Source organism: Danio rerio, chromosome 15 (assembly GCF_049306965.1).
Source record: "Danio rerio strain Tuebingen ecotype United States chromosome 15, GRCz12tu, whole genome shotgun sequence".
NCBI classification, from domain to species: Eukaryota; Metazoa; Chordata; class Actinopteri; order Cypriniformes; family Danionidae; genus Danio; species Danio rerio.
The window spans coordinates 20,381,601-20,395,479 of NC_133190.1; the positions used below are offsets into that span (position 1 = coordinate 20,381,601).

At 32.0% G+C, this 13,879-nt stretch overlaps 1 protein-coding gene and 1 long non-coding RNA gene across 51 annotated transcripts in view; both read right to left on the reverse strand.

Annotated features, from left to right (window-relative positions):
• Positions 1-1,188: 1,188 nt before the first annotated feature.
• LOC141377815 (uncharacterized) lies at positions 1,189-5,229 on the reverse strand. Its single transcript, XR_012390764.1, has 2 exons — positions 4,546-5,229; positions 1,189-4,492 (listed from the first exon to the last, which is right to left on the reverse strand). It is a non-coding gene; the product is annotated as an uncharacterized lncRNA (long non-coding RNA).
• Positions 5,230-5,495: 266 nt separating this feature from the next.
• The window catches only part of phldb1b (pleckstrin homology-like domain, family B, member 1b), a 147,480-nt gene continuing 139,096 nt past the window's right edge, over positions 5,496-13,879 (reverse strand). For 25 of the 50 annotated variants that reach the window (XM_073923543.1, XM_073923534.1, XM_073923541.1 and 22 more), the window contains 3 exons: positions 12,924-13,009; positions 12,664-12,693; positions 5,496-6,836 (listed from right to left, as the gene is read on the reverse strand). In XM_073923543.1, the coding sequence (XP_073779644.1) occupies positions 6,696-6,836; positions 12,664-12,693; positions 12,924-13,009 (257 nt within the window). In that variant the 3' untranslated portion in view covers positions 5,496-6,695. The remainder of the gene's footprint in view (positions 6,837-12,663; positions 12,694-12,923; positions 13,010-13,879) is intronic. The other 25 variants (XM_073923547.1, XM_073923538.1, XM_073923528.1 and 22 more) reach the window with 1 other exon arrangement.

The following is a 13,879-nucleotide window of genomic DNA, read 5'->3' on the forward strand; positions in this document are numbered from 1 at the left end:
GCTGCCCATTACATTACAAACCACAGAAGAGGACAAATTCTTCAGTAGGATGGTACTCCTTCTCATACTTCAGCCTCCACATTAAAGTTCCTGAAAGCAAAGAAGGTCAAGGTGCTCCAGGATTGGCCAGCCCAATCACCAGATATGAACATTATTGACCATGATCTGGGGTATAATGGAGGAGGAGGCATTGAAGATGAATCCAAAGAATCTTGATGAACTCTGGGAGTCCTGCAAGAACACTTTCTTTGCCATTCCAGATGACTTTATTATTAAGTTATTTGAGCCATTACAGAGATGTATGGATGCAGTCCTCCAAGCTATTCCATACTGTACATTATTTATGTTAAGTGACAAGATGTTTGTCTAAGCAAAGTCAGACCTTACTGTCCTAATTAAATCATAAAAAATCAAGGCATGATCATATTTCATTCAGGTAAAATAAGTGTAATCTACAGGCCTTTGCCTTTCATATTAGCCACTTCTGATACCAAACCATTAACTCGAAGTTATTATTTGTTGTTCCTAAAACTTGAATAGGCGACAAGGGTTTTGTCAGGTAGTGCACTTGCAGACAGATTAAATGTCAGTATATACTTCAAATGTGTTAAAATTATTTTTATTTTTATTTTATTATTTTTGGTACAACACATTTTGTACTAAATGTATTTTCATGGTAATTAAATTACAGTTGTGTTTAGTGTACATGTATGTGCTAAATTGGAACAACTGAGTGTAATTTGAATATGGGACACCACACTAGTCCACAGCTTTCCTTCCCACATAAATGTACTGTTTTCTGCACATATTAAAAAAGGTAGTATACTCATATGTTCACTTGCAGTACAAATATAAAAACTTTGAATTTGACAAATTGTGGATGACTCTTCCACTAACAGTACACCTAAAACGTTTTCTTTTTATGTAGACCTACTAAAAGATGAAACCAAATGGTACTACAATTACAAGTATACTACTAGTACAAAGATGTTTGGAAGTATACTTAAAAAAATACTTTAAAAATGACTTAAAATACTTGATAAAATGAACAAAGTATACCTTGTATACTTAGTAGTATTATATACTAAGTATATTTTTTTTCATAAGGGAATACTTAAAAACAACAACAACAAAGTATGCTTTGTGCATTAGCACAGCTCATAAATAGACAAATAAACACAAACCAAGTGGGATTTTGGAAAACTGAGTGTATTCATGTTCAACATTTTACAACACTGTTTCCACCTAGTTGTGTGATATAGTACTCAGACATCTTAACACGCAAAATGAAGACTATAATTATTCATCTTGATTTAAACTCTCTGTAGACTTTCCTTTGAACATACCGTTTGGTTTGAGGAGAAAGCAGAACATGTTGGTCTTTTTGACAGTGTTGTAGCTGCTCTGTAACATCGCGAACCATAAATAAACATTTATTTCCCCCAAACTGACACAAGGTCGGGCAGACTAGTTAATGGGCTGCCTGTAAAACATTAATAATACTTGTAGAGCTACTAATCTCTTTGTACAGCTCCTTATATTGTATTAAAGCAGTATCAGACTGATTTAAATAGGTCACCTTTTTCTTTAAATTACAGTACGTGTCTGTTCACAATCTCTTAAAACAGTAAAACCCACCATGCATCACATGGAACAGAGGTGCAGTCTCATTTAACAATGAATTTTCGAAAGGAGAAATCCAGTCATTATAATAGGAATCCACACACTGCATGCATGTGAAAGACTTCCTCACACATACTGCAATTCATACAGCAGAAATGGATTGATCTAAAATCTCTGTGAAATCATATCTTCTCAAAACGTTTGTTAAATAACTCATATTTTGCAGTGATTTCAACAGGAATATGTCGATAGGGTGTGAAAGATTCCACCAGTGAAAATTTCTAAATAGAAAACTATGTCCTGTATGTGAGCTGTGTTTTAAGGGTCACTACGTTATTGTTGAGACAAATTACTGTAATGTTCCGTTTTTCACAAAATAGTTCACACATTTAGCGAATTTGTCTGTAGTTTTACCACTGCTGAATGTGTTTCTAAAGCCAAAAGTAAAGCCATTTGGGTAAGACTTTATTTTAATGGTCAATATTGCACATTTTGTTGACTAAAAGTGGCATTACAACATGCCGAGTACTTCTCATTTGAGTATTAGTAGACTGCCTGCTTAATATCTGCTAATACTGATCTTTGATTAGACATTTGACTGACTATAAGAAACTTGTCAACTTACACTAACCCTAAAGCCGCCTTTCCACTGCACACAACAAGCGACAGACCGGAAGTCGTTCATTCCCAATGGAGAGTAGTCCGAGAGCTGCGATTCCGATCATCTCCATATGCGACAAATTCTGATCTGATTTGAGCTGCAGATACGCTGAAATATTTAAACTCCTGCTACTAGACCGCATGCAACCGGCTGACGGGATGTGATGTATTCTAGTGTTGTCCAAGCAGGTCCATGCGACCGAGATGAGAAATAGTATTTCGTTATTTTTAAATCAGAAAAAAGACTTTATTAAAAAACATTTCCATTTATAAATGAGTAATAAAAAATATGATTATTTTTAATGTTGTCTCCACATTCCCTCCAAAAATTTCTAGTATTTATGCATTCATTCCACCATGGAGAACGCACTGAGAATAAAGGCACTCCTTTATTTCAGACACAGAGAGAATCAGCTTCTCTCCCATGGTGCACGACAAAACTGAAAACTCTACGCGACAGCCACAAGAGGGCGTATTCCGACAGCCATGTACGAATGTCGTGTGCAGTGGAAAGGTGGCTTGATCCGAACCCTAACCCCAGTAGATGCATTGTAACTTCAATTCAACAAAATGTAATAAAGTGAGCATCAAAATAAAGTGATACCGCCATTTCGATTGGAATCCATGCAATTGGCAACTTAGCATAAATTTAGCGTTTAGCATCTTTCTCGGAATTTGCTAAATTTCATAAAAATCTTGATGAAATAAGACTAATATATTAATTAGTGAAGTCTTTTCAGATAAAATTCAAGCTATGTTAAGGGAGTGTGAAAGATTTCCATGAAAAATGGGGAATATGTTGATGTGAATTTGATGAGAATTTGACCCTTTTCTGTGAATGAAATCCTGCAGTTTCCCCATGCAAATGTGAATTAGCGTGTGCAGATTCAATCTGACTGAGCAAAATCCCAACAAGTGACCCAGTTTTAATTTGGTCAAGGCTGAAAAATGTTAATTGCCTGTAGATTGACACAAACAGAAACTTGACAGGTCTCCAATGCTTATAACATGACTGCAAACTATCAATGCGCACACTCAGATCCGCTCATCTAATGAATGAACAGTGAATTAATGTTGATGAAAACGATGAGACTGAAATGTAGTCAAAAAGATCAAAACAAACGCTGCTGCATTCTGCAATCTGAGCAGATCTACATGTTAAGCCCTGCTCACACTGTGAGATTTCAGCCACCATTTTGTCATCTGTGACAAATTTGGGAAATCCTGAAAGATTCTTAAAATCCTCGGCTAAAATCTGTGATCTTTAATTGCTGGTTTGACATGTTCACAGAGAGCTGCTTAGTGCCCGTTGCGATCAGATTTTCTCTCCGATGAAGCTCTGGCAGTGTCGAAAGATTTCAGGCCGTTTCCAAGAACAATCCAAGCAACAATAGGAGTTCAGAATCTAATGACGCAATCTATGGAACAATTCAAATGGCTCGTACACACCGGGACACTTTTCATTTGTGTTTATTGTCAGCGTTTTTAGAGATTTTTTTCTGGATTTAAACCCCAGCAATTTTACTTTTGTCGAGTGAAAAAGTATGCAAAATCACTCCTTGACATTAGATGGCGCTACACAACTTTAAGCTTTTGACACCTATATGTAACACAGAAGAAGAAGAAGAGAGAATGTTGACACGCTTGTTATTAAAGTTACTGGCGATTCGAACAAGCATGGATGGTTTAAGCAGCAGCTCTAGCTCTAGCGATGAAGAAATGATTATTGTTCTTAGAGCAATGAGCATCTCCAGGTTCATATCACCTCTGGGCATCGTCTTTAATGTGCACTCGCATTGACAGTTTTGCGCTTGAGCGCCTCTAAGTGTTGTATACTTTAACTTCAGCAGCTCCGTGCATGTGAACAAAAGTGCCAATCTGGGGTGCATTTCCCAAAACCATCTTTAGCTAACTAAGGTCGCAAGTTCCGTGGTTACAAACATAGTTTGTTGATTTGCGGTTTCCCAAATCCATCGCTTCAACAAACATTCGCAAAGTGCGTCGCAAACTTGAGCACTCACAACTACACCTCTGGAGCTGTAGTTAGAAACATAGTTCCTGGCCGTGTTCTAGTCCCATTTATCCCCCCTTTGTCCTATTCATTTCGAACATTCTAACATTCAAAGTTGGAATGATTAAAAATAAATAAAGCATTAAGGTCTTCTCTTTTAGGTGTAATTTGCTTTCAAACTGTTTTTACAGTTCAGTTCTAGCAATCTTCACGTTTTCAACCGTGCTCCTCTTACAGTGCACTTTGAAAACATTGATGTCATTTTGAACACAGCCTCATGGCGGAAGCTATAGGTGACCTATTATGTAAAAGCAGAATTTATGTTATGTCTCCAAAGCTTGTGAAAACAAAAAACATACCTTTATTCTTTTTATTTATAGTGGGTTATTTATTAAGTATCTGTACTGTATATGACATGGACCAGATGGTTAAAACTTTCTGCTGTGGTTTACAAGCAAAAGTAAACAAAAATAAAAATAATAATAAATAAAAATAATAAAATAAACAATACCCTACTTAATAATAATAATAATAATAATAATAATCATCATCATTAATATTATTAATATTATTAATAAAGTATTATCTTTTCATTTCTAATAAATAACAAATATAAAATAAAATTTTATAATGAATAGACTCATAATCTTTTCATTTATATGATTTATATATGATATTAGAATAGTGTGAGCTTTTGTAAGTGATTTTCTGTTTTAGAATAGAATATGTAATGTTCAACTTCTCAATAATATTAGTAAAGCAAACACAGACCCTATATGTGCCGTTTACATATATTTTAGTTAATATGGAAAGTGAGAGCATGTTTTTACCAAATCTAATATTGGATTATTTTTTTTTTAAATGCATGTGCGTGTAAAACAATATCATTTGCACAGAGACATTATGGGGTTCTTCTCTAAAGAAGTTACTTCACCCCATTTAGAGCATCATTATAGGTGTTTCACGTTATACCTAACATGGTTCAAGCGATGGATCTGCAACAGAGAAACTATCAATTTCGGGAAACACTCATCACTGCATCATTCTTTTCCAAAACGATGCATCGTACTATGATAGTTCAGCCACAAGTTACGTTGTTTTTGGGAAACGCACCCCTGATTGGTGGAGAAGGTTTTGACGCGGCGTGTCAAAACAGAAAAACCAGCATGAGGCGTTTCTTTAAAAATGACACTTTTACTTCTGTTGTTTTGCGCGTTGGTGTGCACGATCACATTGGTGCCCTTTATTTAGTCACAAGGAGTTAAATGTCGACGGAAAACACGAACAAAAAGCATCCCAGTGTGCACGGGCCTTGAAAGTGTGACATGGGAGCCATGTTCGAGCAGTCTGACATGCTACAATCGATTATAGAAAATCACACAGTGTGAGCCGACTTAATAGTGCACATTCAGTCATGTTAATGGCGCAGCATCTTTGTCAAGTTTCTGTTTGTGCCAAGCCATTTTCATTGACAAAATCAGCAGAAAACTTGTTTTGAGCATGACTTGAGCTTCATACAGTGCTGCACTATTGACGATATACACTTGTGAAAATTCCCTAATGTGACTGCACCTGAACACTGTGATTCCTGCAACATTTATTCACTAGTGTAACAGTTCAAATACTACGAGTGAGAAATATGGGTCAGTCTCAAGGCACTGCATGACTTGCATGATTCCGATGTTGTTTGTTTGTTTTGTCCTCTTGTTTGTGGCAAATCTTCCAAACTCTGGTAGGCTGGCAGTGATAGGAGATGGCCTCAAAACGCAAGATCAAGTTGTCAGGACTTGGCAAATAGACTCTACTGTTAAATGTGTGTGTGCATGCGAATTGAAAACAAAGCTGGGAATACAGAGACACAGTGGGAAACGGTGGGCCAGGAGTGGCTGATGCCCCTCCACAATAAATACACACTCCTGAGCTGGTAGGTGAGCTTTGGTGAAAAGTATTCGTGATTCCAGATCTTTAAATGTGCATGTAATACTCTTTTAAATTCCACTTAAAAACATCTCTCGAGTGTCAATTTTCAGCATTTCATCAGAGTCAATCCCAGCGAATTGTTGTCGCAGAAGCTTTTCCAGAATGGTTTGATGTCATTTGGCATTTTTCTCCCCATTGGAAACATATCATGGAACAAATGGTAGAAATGAAAGTAGATTTCTGCACATCCAGGCTGCAACTGAACAATATCTCCAACGGCAATAAAAGGCATTTTGGATGGCGAGTGAGTCTCCCTTTTTTTTTTTTTTGGATCCAGGAAAGCCTCTGGTGAATACCTGTCTGTGCAGCTGAGCCAGTTTACAACATCTCCAGGAAACAGGGAAGTTAGACAATCAAGTTTTTTCCTCTCGCTGGGAATAAGAGGTGCGGGTCTCCCTGCTGAATGCTTTTGTGGTTTGTTTCAGTTCATGAACTGTGTGTAGCCCTCGGCTCCTGTCACAATCACATCCATCCATATCCTCATGGCCTCTGCGGACGGAGCCACCATGTAATACAGTCTGTCGTGTGTTTTAACACAGAAGGTCAGCGTCGGGGTCGGGCTCTGAGACCAAAAACACACAGATTAGTCACTGCTACTCTGCTAATTAGTTATTGACTTACATGAATTATTTGCTGGGTATGCTTTAAGTGATATACGGTATATTTTTCAGAAATGTACACTAGCGGTCAAAAGTTTAGGGTCAGTTTCAAAAATTAGTTTTTTTTTTTTAAAGAAAATTATTCTGTTCATTAAGGCAGCATTTATTTTTAAAAATTGGTTAAATATTTATTCAAATTCAAATTACTGACTTCTTATTGTATGTAGTTTTAGATGAAATCATTACTCCAGTCTTTATTATTATATTTATTATTACTTTATTTATTATTATTATTACTTTATTTATATTCTAATTATTATTATTATTACTTTATTTATATTATTATTACTTTATTTATTATTAGAATCTAATCTAATCTAATAAAAAAATTACCATTAATAGTATTATTATTATTATTATTATTATTATTATTATTATTAATAATAATGATAATAATAATAATAATACCAATAATATTTTACATTGGAGTGATTTTAGAAGAATTATGTGACTGAAGAATGGAGAAATGAAGCTGAAAATTCATTAAAATCACTGGAATAAATAATTAAATTAGATTATAAACTACTTTGAACAGTTATTTGATAGTGCAATAACATTTCACAGTTTTACAGTTTGTTTTGTATTTCTGATGAGAAAATGTAGCCTTGGTGAACAGCACTGTAAAAAGTGATTGGTTATTTAAAAGTAAACCGATGCCTTCAAAGACAACAAGTAGACTTTACTTAAAAATAATGTAAGTAAACTCATTGTAACTTGTTAAGTTGACTCAACTTAAATTTTTGCAATTATGCGATTTTACTGAATTTTTTAATACAGTTAACTAATTGCTTTTTAGGCTTATTTAAAACATTTAAAAATCGTACTGACTCCAAACTTTTGTGTATTGTGTAACACTTTTAAGTGTTTAAAAATGTATGTAATTTTGTATATAGAGTTTCAGATAAATTCCACATTTAAAGTAAAAGTTTATTATATGTCTTTTTTTTTTTTGCATGAGATAACAAAATGCCAAGTTTTTGGAAATGTTCACAAACTCAAAAAACGTTTTCGCTGCTTTTTAAAATTACTTAATTATAATAAGCTGAATCAACACAATTATTGAGAATTTTTTTTGGAGTAGCTTAATTGTTTTATGTTCAATCAACTTACATTTTTAAAAACAATTACGTTAATCGATTTGTGCTGAACCCAACAACCCAAAAGGAATTGTGTGTAACCCAACATTTTTTACAGAGTACACTCAAAAAATGTGTGACTATACTTTATGTGACTATTTTCAATTTCATAAGGTTCCTTTTACAGCATCGATGTTGTAATGTAATTCAAATATAATCAGTTAAATAGACTTAAGCATTAATTTGGTTGTTAAAGCGTAAAAAGAGATGAATGATTGAAAATGCAGGGGTAAAATTAATTTCCATATTTTAAAGAGATGATGCAGAAAAATATAATTTAATGGAGTGCTTCATGTTTGTTCTGATACCCACTTTATATCGTATCTCAGCCAGGCAGTAAAGATCGCAGTTTTATTAAAAGAAATTAGATCTTATGCGCGGAGATTTCGAATGGAATGACAATTAACTGGAAGCCCTGGGGCTGGCTGACTGAAATTAAAAGTCTGTGTGCATAGTTGTTTCAGCTCATTTTAAATGAGTAGATTGAACAAACACAAAAATGTCATTTAATTGGGTGGAACCGAGCATTTTTTAAATGACGTTTTTGTGTTTGTTCAATCTACTCATTTAAAATGAGCTGAAACAACTTCATTCTTGAGATTTGGGGGACTTAATTGTTTTATATTCAACATACTCAAAATAAAAAAAAAAAACAAATGTATATAATTTCTTCATGTTGTCACAACACAAATTGATTGTGTGGAACCCAGTTTTTTTACAGCATATTATTTTTAGTAAAATACACAATATTAATGTTTTAGCTTCAAACAAGTTAAGAAATCTAAATTTGGTGGACTAACCTTGATATTCAATCAACAAATGAAAACATTTGATATTCTGACGTATAGTCCTTTATTGACTTTTACTTTTTTTTCCATTTAATTATATTCTAAAACAAATTCTACAGTAAGTAAATCTTAATTAATAATACTTAATAATCAATCATAATAAAAGTATATTTATTTATTTATACTAATGAATAATTCATTTATAATTATTTCATACAATTACAGAATTTCCTTAATAGTTACCAAATGATTTGATTATGTAGATATATTTTAGACTTATTAATATGTTGTCTATGTAGATTATATAAAACGTAAGACTTTACATTTAGACTTATCTATTTTTAAAAATTTCATATTATAATAGATCTGCTTTTAATATAACCAAAAACAACAAACAAATGTTATTTTCCCCCTAGATTCTAGATATTTCTAAATCTTTTTCAATTCAGTGGCATCGTGCTCTCAATATTTAATAATTCACCTCACAAACACATTGTGCTCAGCATGTTTATCTTCACCAGACCTCAACCTGAATTTAATCTGTTCTTTTACCCTGTTTTAATTTTGCTCACGTTTTTGTAGGAGGAAGTTGCATTCATGTTGCATAAAGAAATTGTTTTTCCAGGTTCCTTTAATTTAAGAAAAACTTGCACCAAAACGCAGACTTAGATTTCTTTTTTACAAACTTAAAATAACCTGAATGATTTCTAAGCAGTGTTCATTTCATTGACAAAAGCATTTCGTCATAATTTTCATGATGAACAAGATTTTACAGCCAAAAACTAGAAAAACTAAATAAAAATAAAGTGATAATGACATTTACCTATTACTTATGATATAAATAAACAATGCATATTTAATTTTTAGTCTTTAACGGAAAAGCTATATTTCATATTTTAATGAGACAATATATTACACTTTATTTAATTTTAAGTTAAAATATTTTGTATAAATAAATGTATACAATATTAATTAATTTAAATTTAAATAAACCCATAATATTTTAGTCAACTAAATCTAGAGTAGATTTAGTTGGAAATTCAGTTAACTTAAACTAGACAAAACCTAAAATGATCTAGAAGACTAAAATATGACTAAAACTGAATTTTAGTCAAAAGACTAAGACTAAATAAAAAATGCATTGTCAAAATAAACACTGTAACTGACCATTATTGAGCTAAAATAACTAACCAAACACAATACTCAAACCTCCAAAGATCTGCATAAAAGAAGAGGTGCTTCTAAATGTACAATAGTTTTCTTCTTCAAGACGATCATTAAAGGGCATTTTAAACACTTTAACAACATGCAATACAAACAAATGGGATTCTGAGACATTCAGGGATTGACTTGTGTAAAGGCAAGACTCTGCAGGTGAATGAGGTAAAATGTTTGTACACGTTTTGTGAAATGCTATGCTTACATATGCAAACTAGGTACTTAAATGGCTGTTAATCAATCATGCACTCATTTAAAAAATCCTTACAAAATCCTTAATTACTCTTATCAAAACAATAAATTAGACAAGATTTTTTAACCTTCAAAGTTCATTTTCTGGCACAAGAAATTTCATATGTTTTTGTGTTAGAAATGTACTAGTACAACAAATCTGAACATTGGATGAAGTCAGGTTCAGAATTCTTGTCTAATTTATTGTTTTGACATATATAAGAGTATCTTCCTTTGGCTTAATCCCTACCGTTTTACATCTGTTTTAGATCTTGTTTTGACAAAAAACCAAAATAAAGAAGCTTTTTTTTAATGATTTATTTCATTGTGTTAGACAATGATTGCACATCTAACTAGTTCTTAACATTTTTATCTAGTAGGTTACCAAATATGGTAATTAAGATTTTTAATATTAATTTGTGTATGCGTATATATATATATATATATATATATATATATATATATATATATATATATATATATATATATATAATAWATATATATATATATATATATATATATATATATATATATATATATATATATATATATATATATATATAAAGTTGGAGTCCTACATTTTTGTTTAACGGAGAGCAGATTTCTTTAACACATTTCTAAACATAATAGCTTAAATTACTCATTTCTAATAACTGATTTATTTTATTTTTGCTATGATGACAGTAAATAATATTTTACTAGATATTTTTTTCAAGACACTTCTTTACAGCTTAAAGTGACATTCAAAGGCTTAACTAGGTTAATTAGGTTAAGTAGGCAGGTTAGGGTAATTAGGCAAGTTATTGAATAATGATGGTTTGTTCTGTAGACAGTCAAAAAAATATAAATCTTAAAGGGGCTAATAATTTTGTCCTTAAAATGGTTCATAAAAAAATAAACTACTGCTTTTCTTCTAGCTGAAATAAAACAAATAAAGAAGAAAAGATATTATCAAAAATACTCTGAAAATTTTCTTGCTCTGTTAAACATCATTTGGGAAATATTTAAAAAAGAAAATAATTAATAATAATTCTATACATATATTATTTTTATCCAAAATTGTCCGCACATTTCTGGGAATTACCACCACAAAATAATTTTTATGAAAAAAAAACCCCTACAAAAAATTGTGAAAAATTAGGCAAATTTTGATTTATATAAAAGGCAATTTATGTATGAACATATGTCTATGGGGAACAAACAAACAAATATACTTTAATTAACATCTACAAAAAACAAACAAACAAAAAAAAGTGCAACCAAAGTAAAACAAAGTCTGTGTGAACCAGAAGTTGCTGAGACAGTGGGCCCTCTTGTTTTTAAAACTGAAATGGAATATTTGAAAGGGGTTGGGGGTTTGATTATGTATGGAGCCAGATCAGTCTCAAAAATGTTACATTTACAAAATAAAATTCACACATGCACAGCACAATTCCCATAATTCATTACAAAATGGACCATGCTTTAATTCAAAACACAATCTGTAAATTGTGTATATAAATATTTAAATATTTTTGCCAAATTAATTAGATTTGTGTTTACGAATCACATTTAGAATTTACTAAATGGATTTGTCTATTTATGAATCGTGTTTTGAATTTACGGATTGGATTTGTGTATTTATGAATCATGTTTTGAATTTATGAACTGGATTTTGTAAATGTGACTTGTGTTATGGAAGTATGAATTATATTTTGTAAATGTATTATTTTTGAGACTGATCTGGCTCCATATTTTTGCATGTCCTTGTAGCAAACAAGAGGGCCGTGATTAAGAATATTGTGGCTCAAGCATCCAAACACAGAAGCGAATCATCAGATTTTTTCTAATGGATTAACTTTCACAGAATAATTCTTCACCTAAAGAATAACAATGTGCGCAACCAAAATATAATGGTACATTTTGATTTCATACAGACTTTAAACATGTATTTTAGATGTTTTCTTTACATTAAACATTAAGAAAATCATGGTGTGAGAAAAACAGCGTTTTTTCCTGCAGTGTCTGGCCTTAATGCGGCCTAAATGTACCACTTATCCAATCACATCACACAAAATGCAGCGTATAATACACCACACATCTGCTTCTGTGGGATTATTATGTTATATACACACACTTATCATCTCATCAGAGGTGGGAGTAGTAAAAAAATCACTAAAGGGAAATATACACAGACATCATAAATGCATTAGACTCTCACACTAACTATTCCAAAACATTCATTTGCGCTTAGCGAAAGTGCAAATTGCCCTTTATTTCGAAACAATAAAACACAAGGTATGTTAATTAGTCAGAAGGGATTGAGTATTAGACCAGACATGCAGAATTGAAGCTAGCGGTGGAGAACCCATACGTACGTTTGTCAGATTCAGATTGAAAAATCCTTTCTGTGAAAACAGTCGGCAAAGCAAAAGAATAATGAAAAAAAAAAGAAGAAGGGTGGGGAACATTGACAGCAGAGTTACAGCATGAGAGACAAAAAAGAGAAGAAAGAAGCGAACAGAAGAAGATCAAAGCAAATGGTGCAAGAGGAGCAGAGCAGAAGAACAGCGGGAGGTGAAGGAGAGAAAGAGTTGCGCTTAAACAAGGCTTTCTCCCTTTCTGATGGGACTGGTACCTTTGTGGCGCTGCGCAGGTGATCGTAGTAAACCTCCTCGATGGCCTGGAAGTAAATCACACCCTTCAGCTTGCTCTCGTGTTTGTCTGACAACCGGAAGAGAGAACATTTCATTATTCCAGCACATCAGAAAGTATTCAAGTCTGGAAGAGATACTAAAATAAAATCTAAAAAATGCTGTTTTATTTCTGCAGAGAATTAACAGTATTGATATAAATGGAATTAAATAGGAATTATTTGAATGTATTATTATTTATTAATTAGAAACTAATGTTAATATTTCTGTATTTCTGTATAATTTATGTAATTCATTAAAAAAACATATATTTTTTTTATTTTGAATGTATTGAAATGCATTAACCCTAAACCTTTATAACTGAAAAAAATGTTAAAAAAATTTTAAACTTTCACTTTCATCTAAAAATACTTTTCATTTTTTTATTTTGGCAGTATCTTATATAGTGTAACTTAAAACAAGTTTTGAGTTTTGTTCCTTTGCTAAAAAACATAGGTATGCATATATATCTGTACTTTGTGTATGTTTTTAAAATTTCTCAAATTTGTAATTATTAAAAAAATGGAAAAATCTTTAATAATATGAAAAAAAAACACCTAAATAAACACTTAAAGTTATAAGAATGTAAGTAAACTCGCATGTACTGATATTTAAAGTATCTGTGTTTTTATCCTAATACATTTATTTGAAATACATGTATGCTTAGTATGAATACAATTGGTGTTATTTTATATAATATAAAGAGTTCAGACGCAAAAACCTCTAAATGCCATCTGACATAATCTCCTAAAATCTTCTATGTTTATGTTTAGTAAAGTCTTCTATGTTTATGTTTAGTTATTTTACTTGAAAGGTAATGAAAAGAACTTATTTGTCACTACAACAGAAAAATTACTGAGCCTACACACAGGAGTTGGAGAAAAATGCTAATTTTAGAAGA